General features: G+C 46.8%; 1 protein-coding gene across 6 annotated transcripts in view; it reads left to right on the top strand.

Moving 5' to 3' along the window:
- The window catches only part of AMPD3 (adenosine monophosphate deaminase 3), a 64,830-nt gene extending 42,306 nt beyond the window's left edge, over nt 1–22,524 (top strand). For 5 of the 6 annotated variants that reach the window (XM_032166632.2, XM_032166631.2, XM_032166629.2 and 2 more), the window contains 9 exons: nt 6,564–6,758; nt 8,112–8,243; nt 8,783–8,946; nt 10,035–10,161; nt 13,333–13,496; nt 14,718–14,838; nt 15,959–16,132; nt 17,838–17,948; nt 18,999–22,524. In XM_032166632.2, coding sequence (XP_032022523.1) covers nt 6,564–6,758; nt 8,112–8,243; nt 8,783–8,946; nt 10,035–10,161; nt 13,333–13,496; nt 14,718–14,838; nt 15,959–16,132; nt 17,838–17,948; nt 18,999–19,175 — 1,365 coding nt within the window. In that variant the 3' untranslated portion in view covers nt 19,176–22,524. Of the gene's footprint in view, nt 1–6,563; nt 6,759–8,111; nt 8,244–8,782; nt 8,947–10,034; nt 10,162–13,332; nt 13,497–14,717; nt 14,839–15,958; nt 16,133–17,837; nt 17,950–18,998 lie in introns of those variants that run through there. The other variant, XM_058446509.1, reaches the window with a different exon arrangement.
- Nucleotides 22,525–24,197: the final 1,673 nt, after the last annotated feature.

The raw sequence follows: 24,197 nt of genomic DNA, 5'->3' as shown, positions 1-24,197 counted from the left end.
AGGTTGTTCAGTTTCCATGTAGTTGAGCGGTTTTGAGTGAGTTTCTTAATCCTGAGTTCTAGTTTGATTGCACTGTGGTCTGAGAGACAGTTTGTTATAATTTCTGTTCTTTTACATTTGCTGAGGAGAGCTTTACTTCCAACTATGTGGTCAATTTTGGAATAGGTGTGGTGTGGTGCTGAAAAAAATGTATATTCTGTTGATTTGGGGTGGAGAGTTCTGTAGATGTCTATTAGGTCCACTTTGTTTAGAGCTGAGTTCAATTCCTGGATATCCTTGTTAACTTTCTGTCTAGATGATCTGTCTAATGTTGACAGTGGGGTGTTAAAATCTCCCATTATTATTGTGTGGGAGTTTAAGTCCCTTTGTAGGTCACTCAGGACTTGCTTTATGAATCTGGGTGCTCCTGTGTTGGGTGCATATATATTTAGGATAGTTAGCTCTTCTTGTTGAATTGATCCCTTTACCATTATGTAATGGCCTTCTTTGTCTCTTTTGATCTTTGTTGGTTTAAAGTCTATTTTGTCAGAGACTAGGATTGCAACCCCTGCCTTTTTTTGTTTTCCATTTGCTTGATAGATCTTCCTCCATCCCTTTATTTTGAGTCTGTGTGTGTCTCTGCACATGAGATGGGTTTCCTGAATACAGCACACTGATGGGTCCTGACTCCTTATCCAGTTTGCCAGTCTGTGTCTTTTAATTGGAGCATTTAGCCCATTTACATTTAACGTTAATATTGTTATGTGTGAATCTGATCCTGTCATTATGATGTTAGTTGGTTATTTTGCTCATTAGTTGATGCAGTTTCTTCCTAGCCTCGATGGTCTTTACAATTTGGCATGTTTTTGCAGTGGCTGGTACCGGTTGTTCCTTTCCATGTTTAGTGCTTCCTTCAGGAGCTCTTTTAGGGCAGGCCTGGTGGTGACAAAATCACTCAGCGTTTGCTTGTCTGTAAAGTATTTTATTTCTCCTTCACTTATGAAGCTTAGTTTGGCTGGATAGGAAATTCTGGGTTGAAAATTCTTTTCTTTAAGAATGTTGAATATCGGCCCCCACTCTCTTCTGGCTTGTAGAGTTTCTGCCGAGAGATCAGCTGTTAGCCTGATGGGCTTCCCTTTGTGGGTAACCCGACCTTTCTCTCTGGCTGCCCTTAACATTTTTTCCTTCATTTCAACTTTGGTGAATCTGACAATTATGTGTCTTGGAGTTGCTCTTCTCGAGGAGTATCTTTGTGGCGTTCTCTGTATTTCCTGAATCTGAATGTTGGCCTGCCTTGCTAGATTGGGGAAGTTCTCCTGGATAGTATCTTGCAGAGTGTTTTCCAACTTGGTTCCATTCTCCCCGTCATTTTCAGGTACACCAATCAGACGTAGGTTTGGTCGTTTCACGTAGTCCCAAATTTCTTGGAGGCTTTGTTCATTTCTTTTTATTCTTTTTTCTCTAGACTTCCCTTCTCGCTTCATTTCATTCATTTCATCTTCCATCTGCGATACCCTTTCTTCCAGTTGATCGCATCTGCTACTGAGGCTTCTGCAATCTTCACGTAGTTCTCGAAATTTGGCTTTCAGCTCCTCCATCTCCTTTAAGCCCTTCTCTCCATTGGTTATTCTAGTTATCCATTCTTCTAATTTTTTTTCAAAGTTTTTAACTTCTTTGCTATTGTTTTGAATTTCCTCCCGTAGCTCAGAGTAGTTTGATCGTCTGAAGCCTTCTTCTCTCAACTCGTCAAAGTCATCCTCCATCCAGCTTTGTTCCGTTGCTGGTGAGGAACTGCGTTCCTTTGGAGGAGGAGAGGTGCTCTGCTTTTTAGAGTTTCCAGTTTTTCTGCTCTGTTTTTTCCCCATCTTTGTGGTTTTATCTACTTTTGGGCTTTGATGATGGTAATGTACAGATGGGTTTTTGGTGTGGATGTCCTTTCTGTTTGTTAGTTTTCCTTCTACCAGACAGGACCCTCAGCTGCAGGTCTGTTGGAGTTTACTAGAGGTCCACTCCAGACCCTGTTTGGCTGGGTGTCAGCAGCGGTGGCTGCAGAACAGCGGATTTTCGTGAGACCACCAATTCAGCTGTCTGATAGTTCCTCTGGAAGTTTTGTCTCAGAGGAGTACCTGGCCCAGTGAGGTGTCAGTCTTTCCCTTCTGGGGGGGGGTGCCTCCCAGTTAGGCTGCTCAGGGGTGAGGGACCCACTTTAGGAGGCAGTCTGTCCGTTCTCAGATCTCCAGCTGCGTGCTGGGAGAACCACTACTCTCTTCAAAGCTGTCAGTCAGACAGGGACGTTTAAGTCTCTGGAGATTCCTGCTGACTTTTTGTTTGTCTGTGCCCTGCCCCCAGAGGTGGAGCCTACAGAGGCAGACAGGCCTCCTTGAGCTGTGGTGGGCTCCACCCAGTTCGAGCTTCCTGGCTGCTTTGTTTACCTAAGCAAGCCTGGGCAATGGCGGGCGCCCCTCCCCCAGCCTCGCTGCCTCCTTGCAGCTTGATCTCAGACTGCTGTGCTAGCAATCAGCGAGACTCCGTGGGCATAGGACCCTCCGAGCCAGGTGCGGGACACAATCTCCTAGTGTGCCGTTTTCCAGGCCCGTTGGGAAAGCGCAGTATGAGGGTGGGACTGACCCGATTTTCCAGGTGCCGTCTGTTACCCCTTTCTTTGACTAGGAAAGGGAACTCCCTGACCCCTTGCGCTTCCCGAGTGAGGCAGTGCCTTGCCCTGCTTCGGCTCACGCACAGTGCGCTTCACCGACTGTCCTGCACCCACTGTTTGGCACTCCCTAGTGAGATGAAACCGGTACCTCAAGCAGAAATGCAGAAATCACCAGTCTTCTTTGTCGCTCGGGCTGGGAGCTGGAGACCGGAGCTGTTCCTATTCGGCCATCTTGGCTCTGTGCCTTTTTTTTTTTTTTTTTTTTTGAGATGAAGTTTTGCTCTTGTTGCCCAGGCTGGAGTGCAGTGGTACAATCTCGGCTCACTGCAACCTCCGCCTCCTGGCTTCAAGTGATTCTCCTGCCTCAGCCTCCCGAGTAGCTGGGATTATAGGTGTCTGGCACCACGCCTAGCTAATTTTTGTATTTTTAGTAGAGATGGGGTTTTGCCATATTGCCCAGGCTGGTCCTGAACTCACAGCCTCAGGTGATGTGCCTGCCTTGGCCTCCCGAAGTGCTGAGATTACAGGCATGAGTCACCACACCCGGCCTTGATAGCACTCTCATAGCCTCTACTATGGGGAGGAGAGCTGCTTTCTAAAATCCAGAATGGGCTGGATGATGGCCTCCATATGTCTAAAGTGGCTGTTGGCGTCCCTGGGGCAGACCAGGGCTGTGGTCTGAGGCAGGAGCTGTGATGTGGCCATGGATCTGTGTGGGTGGTATCTGTGAAGGCACCTGTCACACTGCAGCAGGTGAAGGGCTGAGACACCCCGAGGCCCAGCCAGCAGGACTGTGTGACTGAGACACTTTTTTTCTATGCAGAAGTAAGACAGAAGGGCTGAGTGTGTTTGCTGCTTGGGAATTGGGTAGAAGTAGGTGATATCCACTGTGGTTTAAGTGTCATATTAAGAATAGCAAATAAGTTTTATCTTCTGTGCCAAACCTGACCAATTAGGGGTAGTTACCAGAGGCTACTCCTAAAGCTTAGTGAAAAGAGTGCTGTCTTCGATTATTGATGCCATGGGTATGGAAATGGTCAATGTTGGCTTAGGTCCCAGGTCTGGAAACTCTGCTCTTTGTTTATATCTGAGGTCTTAGGTGAACACGGGGAATGCACTTGGATCCTCTGGTGAACTGAAAACACCGACCTCCAATGACCTTCAATTATTTTGTTCCTAAAATAATCACCCTTGAGATTCTGAAGTTTGGATGGGGTGCTTCCTGGATTGTCCAGTTGTTTTCCTCATTTATCTTGTGACTCATGGGGGTAAGGACAGGCTGACCCCCCTGTGGTATGTCATTGGTAAGCCAGAGGACAGGACCAGAAAGCCCAGAATCCGCTGAGTCATGCTGAGGTCGTTGTACCAAGCTGTGTCCAGCTGAGCTGAGCCAGGCTGACCTTCTTTTGTACATCCCACGTGAGCCCAGCCTCATCTCTGAGGAGCCTGGGCTTTGGGGATGTTTCAGTTTTCTGCTTTGCTTTGTTTCCCCAATGTCCAGTGGTCTGTGTTTCCGGTAAGAATGGCAAGATTAATGGCAGGAAGGATGCTGATGAGTGAGTGCTGTGGCTAACGACATGGGCTGGCTGGCATAATGCTCACAGAGGTCCAATGGATCAAATATCTGGTTTGGCATTACTTGGAGATGCTCAGCCAGCCGTAGACAGCATTCTAAGGTCAGCCGCCTCCTCACCCCAGCCCGGGCTGAGCGCCCAGTCGGCCACAGCAGTAGCTCCAGAGTGTGGTCTAATGGCTGTCAGCAGCCTGGCCTTGAGGCTGCTGTCGTCCTCCCCGGGAGCTCCTGTAGGTCCCTTGGGCTCAGGGAGGGGGAGTCAGTTTACCCACAGTGATGTCAGGCCATCCCTCAGCTTAGCTGGGGCTTCATTTCCTTAGGTCTTGTGGCTGTCCTATGAGTGAAGCACAGTGAAAAGGCGGAGTGGGGATGAGTGGTTGGGGAGATGGGTAGGATCCAGGTAATATTAGCAGAGCCCTCATCCTAAGATTAATGAAGAGGGTTCAGTAACAGAATCAAATTACATTAAAAAAATCCCTTCTAGATTCTGTGTATGGAGAATGAATTGAACCAGAGCACAAGAAAAAGGAACAAGACCAGTTAGGAGGTCACTGTGAATTCAGGCCTGAGAACATGCAGGCTTGAACTCCTGTGGTGGCATTGAGGTTGGAGAATATTGTATGGATTTGACATCCATTTGGAAGGTAGAACTGATAAGACTCACTGAGGGAAGGGAGTAGTAGGAAGGCCAAGGATGACTCCCAGTTTTTCAGCGTGACCAGCTGGATTCAAGACACATCATTTCCTGGGATTCCAGAATCTGGGAGACAATCAGGTTTGGGCTGGGGTCAGAGATGGAGAGTCCACTTTTGGATATATTAAATTTGAACTGCCTTTGGGTTATCCAGATAGAGATGTCAAGAAGGCAGTAGTATGTACAGTTCTGGAGCTTTTGGCTGGTGAAAAAAGCTTTTGGGAATTGGTATAAGGAAAATAATTAAATGCACAGAAATGGAACAGATCACCTTTGGAGAGAGTTTATAGTGAGAGGACAAGAGGGCCCAGGACCAGGCATCAAGAAATTCCATTATTAAGAGGTCTGGTAGTGAGGATGAGCTGACTAAGGAGGCTGAAAAGGAGAGGACAGAGATGCAAGGGGTCAGTCTGGTATCACAGGACTTAGCACGATATAGAGGACATGAGAAATCCCATGAGGTGTTTTGAGACCTTGCTGGGCTCCTTCTGCAAAGGTGCCTTCTGCAAAAAACTGCCTTTCCCTGGAATGTGGGGAGAAGTCTAAGCTGACTGTTCGTTTCTGCTTTTTAGGATTTGCTCTAAGATCTCTGGCCTTGGGCCCCACAGCTTGAGTCCATATGTTGGCTTAGGGTCAGTAGAGCGGCTTCCAGTAGAGTGGCTTCTTCTTGGGACTTGGATGCCCTGGAGTTTGGTGAGGTGTAACTAGTCAAGGAAGGGTGTGTTTGGAGGGTTGGCCTTTAGTGTCTGTTCTTCTCATTCATTCCTACTTGGAGGTTTGCTTTGGGAATGCTCTGAGGGTTCTGAGAGGGATCAATGGGAAGAGTGGGATTTGATGGGCCCTCAGGGTTATCACTGAAACTGTGAGAACCTGTCGCACCTGTTAATTTGTTCATTCATTCATCCATTGGTTCGACTTTGTACTGGGCTCTGGGGTAGGTGCTGAAGACTTAGAGGCATCAAACATGGCCCTTGTCCTTGAGGAGCTCCCAGTCTAGTGAAAGAGTAGACACACAAACGTTAGAGTGATCAGGAGGGTCTGCACAACAATGGGATGCCTGTGCCAGGTTATGAGGTTGGGCAAGGGAAAGAGCATTCAGTTGTGCTTGAAAGAACAAGGTTGGCTCCCAAATGGAGGAGGTTGTGGGAAATTTCTAGGTGGATGAGATGGTGGAGAGAAAGGAGGGCATTCCAGACTGAAGAAACACGTGGGCAAAGTGACACGTGGGCAAAGTGATACAGTACCTTGGTGTCTTGTGTACCCATAAGTGGTTTGTCATGGCCGCAGCACAGAATGGGGCAGTGGCAAGGTGAGAGTTAAGGCTTGAAATAAGCCTTGAATCCCAGGCCAAGGTGCTTGGGCTTTATCTTGAGGCCGATGGGCCCATAGATCATTTGTTAACTGGGGAATGGCCTGATCCAATCTGCATTTTAAAAATATTTCCTGGTGCTGTAAGGAGGTGGAATGCGCAGCAAGGCTGAAAGGGAGGGATACCAGTTCCGAAGTCTGGAGGAGAAATGGGGGTGGGATCCAGGCACTGGTGGGGCTGCCCCGATGGCCCACGAGGTGCTGGGGTTCTGTGCAGATTGAGGGTGGATGTCTTAACTCTTGTTGCTAAGGGAGGTGGGCTGACTCAGGGCCTGGTGGGCGCTGTGTTCCAGGTGGACACGCACATCCATGCGGCTGCCTGCATGAACCAAAAGCATCTGCTGCGCTTCATCAAGCACACATACCAGACGGAGCCTGACAGGACTGTGGCAGAGAAGCGGGGCCGGAAGATCACCCTGCGGCAGGTGTTTGACAGCCTGCACATGGACCCCTACGACCTCACTGTGGACTCACTGGATGTCCATGCGGTGAGTGAGCTTCTGCTCCAGTGCCGCCAGCAGACGGCAGCCCTGGCTGGGGACTCAGCCCCCTGGAAAGCCACCGTGATTGTGCTTGTGGGGAGGTGCTACGGAAGCAGCTCTTTCTCTTCTATCTGACTGAGAGGTCATGTGGCCTCAGAGAATAACAGGTCTGGGGCAGCCATGGGACAGGGAAAGAGGGTGTGTGGCTTGGGGCCCGACAGGTCTAAGCACTAATCCCACTCCTGCCACTTAGGAGTTTTGTGCCCTTAGGCAACTCATGGAAGCTTTTATTTCCTTGCCTATAAAATGGTGACAGCCATGTGCCTTATTAACTTAAAAAAGTATTAAAACACTAAATGATGGTGTAACTGCTATGGAAAACAGTATGGTAGTTCCTTAAAAAGTTAAGTATAGAATTACCTATGCCTCAGCAATTCATTTCTAGGTATATACCCAAAAGAACTGAAAGCAGGAACTTGAACAGATACATACTAATGTTCATAGCAGTTGTATTCATAGCAGCCAACAGATAGAAACAGCCTGTGTTCATCAACAGATGAATGGGTAAACGAAATGCGGTATATCCATACAATGGAATATCATTCAGCCATAAAAGGGAGTAAAGTACTGATACATGCAACAACCATGAATGAACTTTTCAAAAGATTATACTAAATCAAAGCCAGACACAAAAGGACAAATATCATATGATTCCACTGATATAAGGTCCCTAGAATAGGCAAATTCACAGAAACAGAAAGGAGAGTAGAAGTTACCAGGGGCTGGGGAGAGGAAGGTATGGGGAGTTAGTGTTTAGTGGGTATAGAGTTTGTTTGGGATGATAAAAACGTTCTGGAAATGGTTAGTGGTGATGGTTGCACAACAATGTCGATGTACTTAAAGCCACTGGAACTGTACAGTTAAAAATGGTGGAAATGGTAAATGTTGTGTTGTGCATGCTTTATTAGAACAAAAAAAACCTTTGTTAAACAAAACATTGAATGATATAATGTGGAGAAAGTGCTTTACAAAATGTGAGTAGTGATAGGGAATGTTCTATTATTCAATGGTGCAGCCTCTCTGCTCACTAAGTCAGCCATGTCCCGAGCCGAGCTGTGGTAACTTGCAGGTGGGGCCTCTGCTGTTCCTTCACAGGGGGCCTTGCCAAAGGATCTCAAGCTGACCGAGTGAGGATCCATGGTCCTGGCGCTCAGGAGCTCCTAAGGTTTCATGCAAGAATTGACATAGAAGATGTCTTTCGGTGTGGCCATACAGAAGGCTGCATCGTAAGGTCTAGAGAGGGGAATGTTCATGGTGGCTGCAGAACGATGTGTCGATTGGTGTGGTCTCCTCCCCCAGGGCCGGCAGACATTCCACCGCTTTGACAAGTTCAACTCCAAATACAACCCTGTGGGGGCCAGTGAGCTGCGTGACCTGTATTTGAAAACTGAAAACTATCTGGGAGGAGAGTACTTTGCTCGGATGGTTAAGGTGAGTGAACCCTCAGTTTCTCTAAGGCCTCTCAGGTGCCTGCCAACATCTGCCTTCAGAGAGTGGGGGCCCTGTGTGCCCCTGGCCCCTTTCCCTCCATCTGTCCACCATCAGCTCAGGCAAAGGTGAGGTGCCCAGGTGCCCAGTGCTGTGGCCTGGCTGCCGGCTCCAGGCAGTGCTGCATGTGCCAACTGCCGGGAAGAGGAGGGAAGGGTATCCACCTTGGCGGAGCTCACAGCACCTGGCCTGGCTTTCATGTCTCTGCAGCCTGAACCTGGCTGGGTGCAGATGAGCTCCGTGTGGAGATGCTTCTGCTGTGGCCTGATTCTGCAGACCCAAGGCCTTCCTCCCCAGAGGGGGCCTCTGCTAAAGTGGAACAAGAGCTTACAGGAGCAGGCAGCCCTGGGGATTTAGATCAGTGCTTCCAGCCTGGGAGCAAGGTGGCTGGGGGAGCTACAGGACCCTGCTGGTGATGGAGAGTGAGAGTCTCCCATGTAGCTGGGATGCACTGGGGCTGACCCAAGCTCTTCTTGTGCCAGGAGGTTGCCCGGGAGCTGGAGGAGAGCAAGTACCAGTACTCAGAGCCACGGCTCTCCATCTACGGCCGCAGTCCTGAGGAGTGGCCCAACCTGGCCCGCTGGTTCATCCAGCACAAGGTCTACTCTCCCAACATGCGCTGGATCATCCAGGTGCCCCGGATCTAGTAAGTGAGGTGGCCCGCTGTCTGCCCTGTGCCCTACAGAGGTGACAGTCTGTCCCTCGTGGGCTGCTGAGTCTGCACTCCTGAGGGGTAGGGCCTGTTCTGGTGCCAGCTTAAGCTTGTCCTTTCCAGGGATTTTTCCATAGAAGGAGTGATGAGCAAAGATGTCTGCATGACACTACAGCTCTTTTTTTTTTTTTTTTTTGAGACAGAGTCTCACTCTGTCACCCAGGCTCTGAGTGCAGTGGTATGATCTCGGCTCACTGCAATCTCCACCTCCCTGGTTCAAGCAATTCTTTGCCTCAGCCTCCTGAGTAGCTGGAATTACAGGCACCCGCCACCACATCCGGCCAATTTTTATATTTTTAGTAGAGATGGGGTTTCACCATGTTGGCCAGGCTGGTGTTGAACTCCTGACCTTGTGATCCACCTGCCTCAGCCTCCCAAAATGCTGGGATTACAGGCGTGAGCCACTGCGTCTGGCTGACACTAGAACTCTTGATCTTTGAAAAATATAGATGTGCAAAGGCTTTGGGGGAACTACCACCCCCGCCTTCTTCTCATTGTGGGTTGAGGATGGATTGTCCTTTTGGTGAGCCCCAGGGTATGGGGAGAGCTGTAGTGGTCTACATTGCTGGCCTCTCCCTGGATGTCACTCAGATGGCTGCTGTCCTCTCCAGGCGGCTGGCCAGGGTGGAGCCCATGGCTCCAGGATGGGCTGGGGTATGTGGTTTAGGGAAACAGAACTGAGTAACAGAATGTTTGGGTCACTGGGAATTTGAGGACTCATATCTCAGCCTCTTGGTCAGCCAGAATGCCACCATCCCATTCCCAGTGGCTTCTGGCTTGAGAAACTGCTCAGATGGGCATGGAGGAGCTTGCAAGGTGTGGAGCTTCCAAACCAAGGCAGAGTATTGCAGACATTGCTGGGAGAGGAGGACAGAGGAGGGATCTGTTTTCAGGTCACATCTGAATTGACTCTGGGTGTTTGATGGGGACACAGGGTGCCTGAGGAAGTGACTGGGGCTGGTCTCTGACAGGGCAGCAGGCTGTTAGGTCCACCTGACAAGCGAGTCTTTGCTGTCCCCCAGTGACATATTTAGGTCAAAGAAGCTGCTGCCAAACTTTGGGAAGATGCTGGAGAACATCTTCCTGCCCCTTTTCAAGGCCACTATCAACCCCCAAGATCATCGAGAGCTTCACCTCTTCCTTAAATATGTAAGTGCGGGTGGCGCCCCAGGCAGGGCTCATAGTGGCAGAGGCAGGAATGGATTCACTGTGAGCTGGGTCAGGTTTGCTCCTGCCCTTCACGATGGTATCTCAGGTCCTGCCACCTGTGTTCCAGGCATGGGGTCACCAGCCCCAAGAAGCTGGATTTCTAAAAAGTCCCCTTCTCCTCAGGGGCAGCTCTGGGAGTCAGTGGGTGTAGGGGGGTGGGGGTGGTGGTCTTGGGGCAGGCCTTTCCCCCAGCAGAGAGGGCAACAGTGGGCAAAGACTGGGAACTCGGTTCCTGCCAGGTGGGGCTGGAAAGGCTGGATCTAGCCCCCAGCAGTACCAAGCAGCAGCCTCAGGTTTTTTTTTTTTTTTAGAAATGCGAACACTTCAATTCACCTGCTTTACCTAGCAACAAAGGTCCTCACACTATGTGTGATTAAGTACAAGCCCCTAAAATATATTTCCCTTCCAGATTCAGTTAGTTGTAGAAGGAGAGGAGCAGTCTGGGAGACACTTAACCAGGGAGGGAGGGGGAGGAGGCGGGAGCCGGTCCCTCCCTCTGGATGCCTGGAATCGAGGGTGTATCAGATGGTGATACAGGCCAGTGCCCGGTGATGGATGACTTTCTACAGGGAGAGGCACATGGGGGAGCCCGAGGGCTGGGGCACGAGGGAAGGATTGAGTTTGTGTGCCCAGAAAGTGATTGGACAAGCTGAGGGACATCATCAAAGTTATGTTTTAGACAAACATGTTCTGGCTGTTGTGTGGAGATGGCCCAGAAGAGAAGGTAGCTGGAGGTGGGGGCAGGGGTGAGAGTCAGGGGCCTGCCTGGAGACAGGAGGGGAGCTTGACCCAGCGGAAATAGCTCACACTCGTGCGTGCTTCTGCCTGGCCTGGTGAGACGCCACAACGTGATCTCACCTAAGCCTCACAATTACCCCATTACTATTACCATTTTGTTGTTAACAGTAAGCAGAATTATTATGTGCTTGGTGTGTGTTGGACACGGTGTTAAGTGCTCTCCCTGGATTATCTCATTTAATCCTCACCAAAGCCCTGTGAAGCTGCTAGCTCCAATTGACACACAAGGAAATTAAAACAGATCATAAAGCTAAAAGTGGCAGAGCTGGAATGTGTGTCCTGGCAGGCTGACTCCAGCGATGTGCCCTGAACCCCTATTCTATGTTGCCTCCCAAGTGAGAATAGTAAGGTGCATAGCAGCTACCAGCTTGTGTCTCTGAGGTGTGGCAGCGCAGGGATCTGCACAAAGTGTGGGGCTTGGCGAGAAGCGGTGGGCACAGACCTGGCAGGACCTGGACAGAGACTGAAGGAGGCACTGGGGGGAGTCTAGGATGCCTCCCAGGTGCCTGGCTTTGCAGGAGCATGGATGGTGTGCTGTTCGAAGGTTGCTGCCGGCAATGGAGGAAGAGCAGGTGTGGGGAGGAGGAGGAGGAGCAGGAGGAGGAGACAACGTATTTTGCAACCAAGGCTGTGGGAGATGCAGTTGTGAGGCCCTGCTTCAGCTGGATAGAGCTCCAAAGAGGGGCTGAAATTATCCCCATGCCAGGCCCTAGAAAGTTCCGGTGAAGTATGGAGCTAGTGAGCACAGAGCAGAGCTCAAGATCCTCCCAGGCCCCCCAAACCCGTCTAGGGAGTGCTTAGGGTCATAGCAGGGACCCTGTCATTTCCTTTGACACACAGGGCTCTGTGACACGGAAGATTCTGGCCAAGACCCTCATGCTGCCTTGCTCCTCTGGGCCCTTGCTGCCCCCGTAGGAACAGGAGAGGCCAGCAGACCTGGCTGGGGCCTGGGGCCTGGGGCCTGGGCTGGGAGCCCTCCAGTTTGGGCCAGTTGTGGATTAAGGGGGACAGTCTCTTTCTCCCATTTGCTGTTCAGAGGCTCCTTTGCAAGGCACTGCCGTGGCCTGGTAGCAAGCCTCCCCTGTGCGCTGAGAGCCCGTACCCTCCATGCATGTGTTCTTGGTTGGGGATGACCTCTGGGATCAGCCAGAAGGCTCCAGTGACTCAGGAGGGGCCCCCCGGGGTCCCAGCCAAGGTAGAACTGCAGTGGAAGGGTGGGGGTTTCCTGAGGCTACTCAGGCCCATCTCAGAGGGCAGCTCCAGTGGGGATCGGAGAGCGGAGCTGCCTCCCAGGAGCCAAGGCTTAGCCCAGCAAGGACCCTCTTATCTGTCTGTGAGGCAGCTGGCTGGTTTCTCCTGGCCACACCTGGACATGCCCTAGAGTATTCTCTACCTACAGCCCCAAAGAGTGCAGACCCAGAGCCCAGAACCTGTTTTTGTTTTTTGTTTTTTGTTTTTTTTTAGATGGAGTCTTGCTCTGTCACCCAGGCTGGAGTGCAGTGGTGCAATCTTGGCTCACTGCAACCTCCACCTCCCGGGTTCAAGCGATTCTTCTGCCTTAGCCTCCTGAGTAGCTGGGATTACAGGTGCACGCCACCATGCCCGGCTAATTTTTGTATTTTTTTTTTTTTTTTACTAGAGATGGGGTTTCACCATGTTGGGCAGGCTGGCCTTGAACTCCTGACCTCGTGATCTGCCCGCCTCCTCCTCCCAAAGTGCTGGGATTATAGGCGTGAGCAACCGTGTCTGGCCAAACCTGGTTTCTTGATCAACTTTCTTAATTGCTTTGGCCCTGGTTTGCTCAACTGTAAAATGCGGCTGGCAGCCAACCCGTCCCTCCTGGGTTGCTCTGAATATGAATTAACTGATGTGAGTGAAGTACTTTGAGCAGGGCCTGATGCGTGATGTGTACTAGGACCCTTCTCCTTCACAGCTTGTCCCTGCTGCTGATGGCAATGGCCACTGCTCCCTGCAGGCTGGCCTCGGCATAGCAGAGGGGCAGGTGGTGGCCATGGCTGCCTTGCCCTTCACCTGGCTTGGCAGTTTCCCCCACTGTCACCACCACCACACAGGGGCTTGGCACTCTCCTGTCTCACCTCCAGAGTACCTATGGAAGCTCCGAAGGGGCAGACCTTGGTGTTGTACCCACTTTTCATCCCTGGGAGGAATATGGCCTCAGCCAGGCCAAGGGGTCCCCAGCTGAGGTGTGAACCTGAGGGTCCCAGACCCCCAGGCCTCTGGCAGCTATGAGCCCTGGGAGGCTGAGCCGAGGCTGAGTCCTGGTCCTGCCTTGAGCTGACCTCTCCTGCCCAGGTGACGGGGTTTGACAGCGTGGATGATGAGTCCAAGCACAGCGACCACATGTTTTCTGACAAGAGCCCGAACCCAGACGTCTGGACCAGTGAGCAGAACCCACCCTACAGCTACTACCTGTACTACATGTATGCCAACATCATGGTGCTCAACAACCTCCGCAGGTGCGTGAGGCCTGCCCTCGCACACGCTTGGGTTCATATGTTAGTACACACGCGCATGCACACACGCACACACACACATGTATGTGATCCTTGTGTCCATGTGCACCTGAACCAACACGCATGTCCATGTGCCCACACACCTCAAAACACACAGCACTTTCCAGCCTGCTATGTGAGGCATGTCTCCACGTGATCACACACATGCAAACATGCCCACCATAACACACATGCCAGTACAGACATATGTCATGTACAGTATGCAATGCAGCCACAATCCACACGTGTCCACACATTTATATGTACACACACCAGGGCACACTCCATGTGTGCCTGTACATCCCTGAGATAATGGAAGCATAGGACATGCTATCACACATGCATGTTCACTTACTGCCACACCAACAATGTCCACACGTGCATATTTTCGTTCAGCAAATCACTGCATCTGGCATGCGATAGGCACTGCCCTGGGCACTGGACAAATAACAGGGAACAAGACAGACTAAATCCATGCATGCCTTTACAGGCAGAGGCTCCCACCAGTATGCACACAGACGAGGCACATGTGGCCAGGAGTTAGCTGCCCAGGGCAGCAGGACACTGAGCCATACCCTTCCCTACAAGTCTTGCATCCCACTTTTCCCTGCTGGGCCCTGGGGCCTCTCTAGCTCAGCCTAAATTGGTGCTAGTTGGTGGGTGTGGAGGTTTTGAATGGGGTCCTGACTGAGAGAAATGGCCTGGCAGGGTGGAGGCAGTCCTGGGCTGAGCTTTTGGAGATGGGGGCTCTGGTTCTGGCTTTGCTACTGACCTGTTCAGTGGCATGGAACATAGACTTCACTCTCCGGGCCTTGGTTTGCCCATTTCCATAACACAGAGGTCAGACTCCGTGGTTTCTCATGGCCTTCCCTGCTCTGGAGTTCTACGAATGCGGGACACAAGGCCGGGAGAGGAATTCAGGAGAGTGGCTGGAGGGCACAGCAGAGTCTCTTTCTACTGCAAGGCCCACTCTCTGCCAGTAGAAGTGATGCTTCTTGGTTTTAAGGGGACCCGGGGCCTGGGCCTCTGCATTTTAGGAGGGGTAGTTTCCAGGGTGCACCGGGTCAGCACAGCTGACCGTAGGTGGTCATTCCTTCTGGAGCTGGCCCTGAGCTGAGGCTGCACAGGCCCCAGGCAGAGCCAACTGGGGGGGCCTTCCTGATTCGGAAACCCCTTCTGTTACAGGGAGCGTGGCCTGAGCACGTTCCTGTTCCGGCCGCACTGTGGGGAGGCCGGCTCCATCACCCACCTGGTGTCTGCCTTCCTCACTGCTGACAACATTTCCCACGGGCTGCTCCTCAAGAAGGTAACCATGCCACTCTCGGGAGCCTGTCCTGAGTGACTGCCCTGCCCTGGGCTCCTGGGAGGCTCAACCAGTGAGGCCAGAAGGCTGGGCCCTCTTCTGGGCTGGGATGTCTGTTCTTATCTTGGTTTTATTTTTAAAAATAATATAATCAAACTCATCACAATTTTGATTTTCCAAAAACTGGAGAAATGGAAAAAAGCCAGCCCTTATGCTATTACATTAATAGAAATAGCCATTATTAGCTTTTTAGTATATCTAATTTCCATCTTTTATCCACAGCATAGTTTTAATGTATTTATTATCATAATAAACACGAATTTGGTTCCTGCCTTGTCCCTTACTGTTATATGACAAGCATTTTTTGATGCTGTAATGTAATATCTATGCTCCTCCTTCCAAAGGCTGTTGTTGGATGAAGGGTCTGCCACTTTGTCTGTAATTGACTCAACAAGTCCACACTAGTTGGACACAGAGTCCATCCACCTTTTCACATGTGTATGCTTGAGCTCTGTGGATAGTCTTCTCCATATTTTGGATGACTTTCCATTGGCACGAAGTTTGATCAAAATGCTCCCTTTCCCTGATCCCGGTGAGGTGTAACCATGGGTCACATTTTTGGGTGGGGTGGGTGCTACAGTAGAAAACCACTCTATCCTGGGCAGGTCCGCCCCTCCCACCCCTTCAGGGATCATCTCCCAGGAGCTGGAGTGTTTATAGTCTCAACCTGGCTGTTTGCAGTCAAAGCAATAAAATAGCTAAAGTGGGGCATCTTCTAGACTGGGTCAATGCCTGGGGAAAGGAGCTGAAGGTGTAGGCTGGAGTGGGCTGCCCTTCCTGCCCTGAGCCTTGCCTCTGGTTTGGAGCAAGAGTGAGCACTTCCAACAGTGGGTAGAGGCACCAGGGAGGGCTGGCATGCAATGTAGGAATGAGATGAACAGTGGGGAAGGGGAGAGTGGGTCTGAGTGTCCTGGCTTCGAGGAACTTGGGTTGAGGACTTGGGCAGACATGGTTCAGACCCCTGGTTTCCACTGGTGAATGCTTCTTCCCTCCCTTTCTCCCTTCCCTTTTCCCTTCTCTCCTCTCTGGCACTTGTCACATGAGTTCGGTGGTTCTTTTGCAGAGTCCGGTATTGCAGTATCTTTACTACCTTGCTCAGATCCCCATTGCCATGTCTCCTCTTAGCAACAACAGTTTGTTTCTCGAATATTCCAAGAACCCTCTGAGGGAATTCCTGCACAAGGGATTGCATGTTTCTCTTTCCACCGATGACCCCATGCAGTTCCACTACACGAAGGTAAGGACTTTGGGGTGAGGACAGTAGTGCCTCAGTAGGCACCAGTCCTAGCCTGTCCTCCCATTTCAGGAACCTGAGCCCATGGCTCAGTTCTGCTTTTGGGGTGGGGTTGGTGGCCCAGTGAAGGCAGGAAGGAAGCCACTGTTGGGGGAAAATTGTGCCTTCCAGGAGCCCTTTCTTTGGGGTTCTTGAACCCTCAAAGGCACAATTTAGAATCTTTGCCTTCCTCTATTTTCTCTTTCTTTGACATTTATGAGCTCTGTGACCTTGGTAGAGTTATTAGATTTCTGGATCAAGCTCCTCTTCATCTGTAAAATGGAGATGAAATTTTCTCTGTCCCTACCCTGTGAGGATTCATGAAGATAATGAATCAAAGGGTCTAATATAGTGTCTGCATATATTCAAAATGGTTGCTACTTTTTAAATCAATGCTATTATAATTTCTACACTTTGGGTCTCTGGGAAAATAAAAGAGGAAGGTAACAGTGGTGTCATGCATGGAGACTAGCTGCAAGTGTACCCAGCATGTTTTGATGGTGTTGACAAGACCAGCCGTTGCTTAACAAAAACAGAAGCACCAGAGTCTTTTAGGACAGAGGTTCTCCAACCTCTTGGTCTCTGCACCCCTTTATACTCTTAAGAACTGAAGCTTTCAAAGACCTGTTGTTTATGTGGGTTATATCTACTGATATTTACCATGTTAGAAATGAGTAAGAAATTTTAAAATATTATCTCATTTAAAAACCATATCAATAAACCAATGAAATTTTACATAATAATAATTTTTTTTCTAAAAAGTAACAGTTTCCCCTGCCTTTGTTTTGCATTTTTAAGCCTCTTTAATGTCTTAATGGAAGTCAGCAGGACTCTCCTAGCCACTTCTGCTTTCAATTTGCTTTTAATCAAAATATGTAAAAATAGAAATCTTGCCTCATGAAAATACATAATTGGAAAAGACAAGACCTTTCAAAAGGTCTTAGGACCCTCAGGGGTCCTTGATCTGTACTTCGAGAACCATTGCTCTAGGCTACAGAGGCAGTGGGGTGGGGAAGAGGTCACAGAGGGCTTGTGATGAATAGACACTTCACATCCCAGAAGGGAAGCAAAACCACAGCTCAAACCCGGATCATTCTGGGATTACACCATTTTACTGCTTATCCTGTGATCACTTCTCATTTTTTTTTTGATGTTCCATCTCCACTTTTAGTACTTTACTCATCTATCTATCTATCTACCTATCATCTATCTATCTATCTATCTATCTATCTATCTATCTATCTATCATCTATCATCTATCATCTATCTATCATCTATCATCTATCTATCTATCTATCGCAAAGTTAAGAAAATAGTGTGTTAAAAAGAAAAGCTAGAGGGCAAGTGCTAAAAGTGGCATGACTAGAGGGCTTGTCACAGGAGAGCAGAGACTGCCATCCCTGATGACTGGCACAGGGCTTCAACATGAGGTCTCAGTGCTGGTCAATGAATAAATGTGGAGGCACGATTTTAGATCTCTCTTTGATAACCCGTGATTTCACAGAAGAAAAGATCTTAGGCTTTGAAGGTGTGATGTTTGATGATCCAGGTGCCATTTAGTGAGGAAAAGTTAAACCCACAGTGTCTGATGTTGTTAGCTTTGGACATGTGTGAACGATTGACATGGATATCCTCCCGTCTAATCCACATGCTTTGGGGGAGGGTCTAGGAAGCTCTTATGGAAGAATATGCCATTGCAGCTCAAGTGTGGAAGCTGAGCACCTGCGACCTGTGTGAGATCGCCAGGAACAGCGTGCTGCAGAGCGGCCTCTCGCATCAGGTATGGAGTGTGACGGTGCTGCCTGTGTCCCTCCTGGGAAGGCTGCCTGCTGTGTGCCAGGAGCCTTCCAGGCACTGGGGATCTGTGATGAACACAGCAGACAGGGCCTCTGAGACACTCAGGCATGGGGAGAGAAAATGCGGCAGCCTCCTGCGTTTTCATGGCTGCTTCCTCACGCTTCTCAGACCTCTACGCCTCCTGGGAGAAGCCTTCCCTGATCGCCCATTCTAAAGTAGTCACACACTTGCTATTATTCTCTATCCTCTTAATCTGTTTTTCTCCATACCATTTATTCCTGCTGATATTTAGTTATGTGTTTTTCTGTCTTTCCGTCTAGCATGTAAGCTCCGTGAGGGCAGAGGCTTGTTCAGAATTATATCCCCGGGCCCTAGATAGTCCCTGGCACATAGCAGGCGCTCAATATTTCTTGAATAGATGAACAGTATCTAGACTGAATAAAAATCTAGACTATGGGACTCAGACATCTGTCATTTTTTAAAAAGTCTGACGAGAAGCTGGCACTGAGACCCATGTTCTGATGTACCTTAGGTCCCCTGACACTTTCCCGGGTGATGTCACTGGTTAGGAAAAGGTTGCATTAGGGGCTGTGCTTGTCAGATGATGATGCAGCAGAGTTAAAGGCTTAAGATTCTTTTCATGTGCAGTGTGGTGCCTTGGACTGGTCCTCCCCAGGAACATTGTCCTTGTCAGCTCTCAGGAGGGACTTCTTAATTAGAGTCTTACCTCCTTCCCCTTGCCTTTCCCATCCCCAGTAGCTGCTGCAGACCTTATCTTTCCTCTCTGATCAAGGAAAGCACAGCCAGGAATGAAGGGTTGTCTGAGGATGACTGAGGTTGTCAAGGTGACATCCTTGAGGACACAGAGGCCAGCAGGAATTTTAAGAGTTCTGTGGGGATAAGATGTCCTGACCAAAGATCTGCTTCAGGGGGACTAGTCTGACTTGCTGTGACTGATGTCAAAGCTGCCCACATGGCTATAGAAAGTGAATCAAAAGTATATCGTTTCATTTGTATTTCTCTTGGTCCACAGGAAAAGCAAAAGTTTCTGGGACAAAATTATTACAAAGAAGGACCTGAAGGAAACGATATTCGAAAGACAAATGTGGCTCAGATCCGGATGGCATTCCGATATGAGACCTTATGCAATGAGCTCAGCTTCCTGTCTGATGCTATGAAATCAGAAGAGATCACCGCCTTGATCAAATAGGTCCAGCATTTGACATGCATTTTAACTTTTTGGTTCAATTTCAAGTCTGCTGTGGCTAAATAGTGGTCAAGATTCCAAACCAGGACTTTCCTCTGTGAAGAGGATGCCTCTGAAGAAATTTTAAACTGGTGATTTTGGTTGGTTTAATTTTCCAAGTATTTCTCTTGAAACTGCCAGTGCCTGAACTGTTGGGGCCAGGGTTTTCCCTGGTCAGATGCCAAGTAACATGGGGTTTTCTGCCATACTTTTCTCCATTGGCCCAGGTAGGCTAATTGGTAGTTTTTCATTTCAGCCTCTGGATGGCTGGCTGCCTTAAACACAATCAATTTCAAAGTTCCATTTCATAAAGGGGCTACTTTGAAGGAGTTAAGATGGAAGACTTCCTTCTTGACAATTTGTGTTTTTAATGAATTTCTTAAACTGTTTTATCTAGCCCTCCTTCCCCCTTTCTAGTTGGAAGCCAAATGTACTCATGAAAACAGCCACTCCTATTCTGAGTCTTGGTTTCTTCACCTAGAAAGTGAGGCTTTGGACTAGATGAGTGGCTTTCAGGGTGTTCTGTGAATCTCTTCATGAATACTTTAGGGTGGGGGAGGGAAGGGAGTGAGTGATGCTCAGGGGCTGTCAAAGTGACTCTGCGTTCATCAGTTTTACACTGGGGCTGCTACATAATATTTTCATTTGAATGAAGAACTTCAAAAAGCACAGGACTAGATGATCTCTGTTCCTTTTGGCTCTAATATGCTACAACTGTAGGCCAACTATCACTTTACCAATTAAGAGGCCAGATAAGTGAAATTTAACTTAAGGTCACACAGCTAATAAGTAATAGGCCTACAACTGGATTTCCTTATTCCAAATCTTGTCTTTTCCCCACTATTCCATTAGACCCCACAAATGTTAGGTGTGTGTGTGTGTGTGTGTGTGCGTGTGTGTATCTTAATCACTGTAACTGGGCGCATTTTTTTAAGGCAAAATTTCTCCCTTATCTACTATGATGACTTCAGAAGATACAATGGTCCCAGGGGCCAGGTAGAAAGTATTTTTAAAGACCAATCTGAATTAAGCTTTATCAGTGTACTCTTTATCTGTGTTACTAGTGCCTGGTATGTAGTAGGTGCTCAATAAATGAATATTGAATAACTAAGTGAATTTCTTTTGGCAACTTTTTAAGGACATGTGCTCTTAGTACTTAAGAGGCTGCTCAAGGACCTTCTTATCTATTTCTGTGGTCAAATTCAGACTACAGGAGGTCTTTTTGAACCATCATAGTTAGAAGAATTCGATTTCTGCCTGTGAACTTATTTGACTTTAGATTGTCTCATCTTGTGACTTTACAATGCCTGTCCCCTCCACTGGTCAATTCAGCATATGGAACTACAAATGCAGTCTTTTTACTAGGCAGATATATATGCTATCTTACAGCTAATTAAGAAATTGAATGAAAATCCATTGTTATCTTAGGGATTAGTTTTGAAAAGCCCCCATTTATATACATTTGCCCTAACATAGGAAGTATTGTGTAGTTTCTCATTGTCATTTTATCTGTATCAAGTATCTTTTTTTAAATTGTTAAATAAAGTCAGCTAGGACTGTGGCTCAATAATTTAAAACTATTTAAAGATAATCATATTTAAAGCAAATGTTAAAGTTTTTTTACTGTTAAGATTGGGTACCATGAAAAGCTATCAGTAATAATAGCTAATTTATCTTTTACTAAGACTCAGACATGAATGACATTCACTAGGAAAACTCAAAATTTTCAAACTGAAGCTCACTAGACCCAGAAGATAAATCTTTTGTTATTTTCTCTAACTTCTACCCTGTTATAGTTCATGAGCAAAGCTATACATGTTCATTTCCTTTTCCCGGGATATTATTTTAGTCTGTCCAGCTAACACCTTATTGGGTTTTACCCGTCCTGCAAGCTTTTCTGACATCTTTTCTATAGCACTTTGTGCTTTTATTTACATTGTTATACTTAATTGGCCTTTTGGGGGACAAATCCCTACTTTCCTTTGTGTTTGCAATAGGAATAAAAGGCAATTACTTGTATACTGGCTTAGGTTTCTAAAGCAACAGTTTTTGAGGCAGTTATCCCTTCTTTATCCTTAAGGGCTCAAGTTCACTTTATGTGTTACTTCAAATTGTACCACTGAAACGATCGACATCATTGCTCTTTGCCTCGTGAAAAATCACAGCTCTTGGGTTATTTTTCATGGCCTCTTGGATTAAAAGAGCTGAAAGCACTTTTCTCTTGCTTTCCCTTTACTTCTGAGTGTTGGTGAAACAATATTCATTTCCTGGGTTTAAGACATGACTGAAGGTGATATACCCAAATACTCTGCCTGAATTATGATCATTATAAAGAACAAGTGTAACTAGGGGAATACTAACCAGATAAACATAGTTCCTTGGAAATTTTTGCAATTAGTAGCATAGAAAATGACAGAGAGTAAGACTATAAACAGCTGCAAGAGTGTCAAAACCTATCTCTGCAAAGGCTTTTATGTCTTTTGACAGTAAAATGTGCATTTCTCCACAGTATGATGATGCAGTCAATTTAACTACCAACTGCTACTCATTCTTATGTCCTTGGACTTTTCAGCACTAAGATTCTACGATGTTTCTCTAATTATATTCTTATATTTTGGAAATGATTTTACAAGGTAAACAAACTACAACAGAGTTGAGCATTTTATTTTTACTGTCTGTTGGGGTAGGGGTCCACAACCCCTGGGCTGTGGACAGTACTGGTCTGCTGCCTGATAGGAAGCAGGCCGCACAGGAGTTGAGCCGCGGGTGAGTGAGTATTACTGCCTGAGCTCCACCTCCTGTCAGATCAGCAGCGGTATTAGATTCTCAAGGAGCATGAACTCTATTGTGAACTACGCATACGAGGGATCTAGGCTGCATGCACCTTATGAGAATCTAACTAATGCCTGATGATCTGAGGTGGAAAAGTTTCATCCCGAAACTACTCCCACCCCAACCCTGGTCTGTGGAAAAATGGTCTTCCATGAATGCAGTCCCTGGTGCCAAAAAGGTTGAGGACTGCTACAGCAGGGTGAAAAGACATAAGAACAAATGAGTCTGTTGTCAGCTGCTTATGTTTATATTATATTGTCATTGTGTGGCCTAGCATAAATGTGAGTGACCTGTTAACTTCCCTAGTCTCCAAGTAGTTTTCTTATTCCTGGATAGACTAAGCTTGATTTCAGACAATAACAGTTAAAAATGCAAATTCTTCAGACTACCTTTTAATAAACTCAACTTCCCAATGTTAAAAATCACTGAATCAAAAGATATTTTCAAGCAGCCTTTTCTCCCAGATATATATTAGATATAAGGAAATCGAGTCCAATTTGAAATGAATTTTAAAACAACAGCACACAAACATCACAAGCCCCCAGCGCACAATATAAAATAGTTCTCTAAGGAATATAAACATTTACTATATTAGAATGTGAAATTACATAGGAAAAGAATCTCTTCAATTAGCTAAAATTACTTGTGAAAGATTATTTATTGCACAATTTATCAGTGGGTACTAAGAATAACACAGATACTATTATTCTCAACCTCTAAATTCAGTACATAGTAAAATTCATTTTCTCAAACTAAGGTTCTATACATAATCGGAGTAAACCCTCTGTTATTGAGTTAGGATAGGGAAAACATTCCTTAGAGTTCATGAAACCACTTCACAAATCCTAGAAGGCACACATTATATTTCCTATCATAGTAAGTACATTTAAGTACTTCATATTTAAAAAAGACAAAGCTGTACAGAATACAAAAAGTGTACATTTCATCTATTAAACAAATTTACAACTTTTACGATTAGTTATTACAGTAGAACTGACTTAACATTCACATCTAAATAATTATCACCCAGTTTAATAGAGCAAACAAAGAGCTGTGCTCATTTACTTGATAAGGCTAATAACATTTTATATTCACAGTAGATCAGTGTCTTGGAGCTCATATTGTAAAATAAAAAGGTTTGGGCGGGCCCTATTGAGTCACTGGGCTCATTGTTAAATAATTCCTTGAAAGGTGAAGGATTCTGGGGGATAAAATCATCGGCTATCCCTGGAAAGATCCAAAACTCTGTAAGGTAACTTTGTTCACTTTTCAGAAACATTTTAAAATTAGGTAATCCGAATTAAACTCAGCAAGTCTAATCTAAAAGGACAATTTAAAATCTTAGAGCTGGAGAAGATTTCAGTGGATCATCTATCCCAAGGTTTTCAAAATATGTTCCATGGAATACTAAGAATCTATGGAGGAGATACAGGTTCTGCAAATTTGACTTGAATTTAATTAAAAAATTTTTTTAAAAAACGACTCCCACTATATGTGTGTTACTCACCAAATTCAAACATGGTGGATATCACCAATGCATTAATGTTTTTTATTCGTTGACTTAATCACGTTTATATTATATAAAGTTTATATAATAAATAAGGAAATAATTTATAATAATATGACTTTTATATAGTGGGGTATGGGGTATGTGTGTATGCACATTTGTTTAAAGGTTCTGTAAGATTTTCCTTGAAAAAGTTTTTGCTGCTGAAATAGTGTGAAAACAACAAATAAAGTTTCAGTTTCTAAAGTGGGAACATATAAACAAGAGTAAGACACTTTCTCAGGGTCACACAACCACCAAGTGCATTGCCAGGTTGATCTGATGGAACCCCTGGTACTCTTCTTGCATATACCTCCATAGGGAGTAGTTAGCTATTTGGTACTTAGCTGTCCCATTATGAATGTCAATGGATTAGTCTTCAGTATTTTGGGAGGCGAAATTAAGCTACCCCTGGCCAGATGTTTTTCCTTGAAATTGATTTAATTTTATTTGCTTGCCTATTAAAATCCTATTATCCAGAAATTCTGTCATCAGTAAGTGGCAACTTAAATTGTGTACCCTGGTTTAGGAAAATGGTAATATTTGCAACTTATGAATGATAAGTCAGAAAAGTTACATGGAATGTTAAATTTTAAAGGAGATAGGCC

The sequence above is a fragment of the Hylobates moloch genome, unplaced genomic scaffold, assembly GCF_009828535.3.
Source record: "Hylobates moloch isolate HMO894 unplaced genomic scaffold, HMol_V3 SCAFFOLD_11, whole genome shotgun sequence".
Taxonomy (NCBI): Eukaryota; Metazoa; Chordata; class Mammalia; order Primates; family Hylobatidae; genus Hylobates; species Hylobates moloch.
Note: the sequence above shows the minus strand (reverse complement) of the source record. Positions and strands in the feature narration are given on the sequence as shown.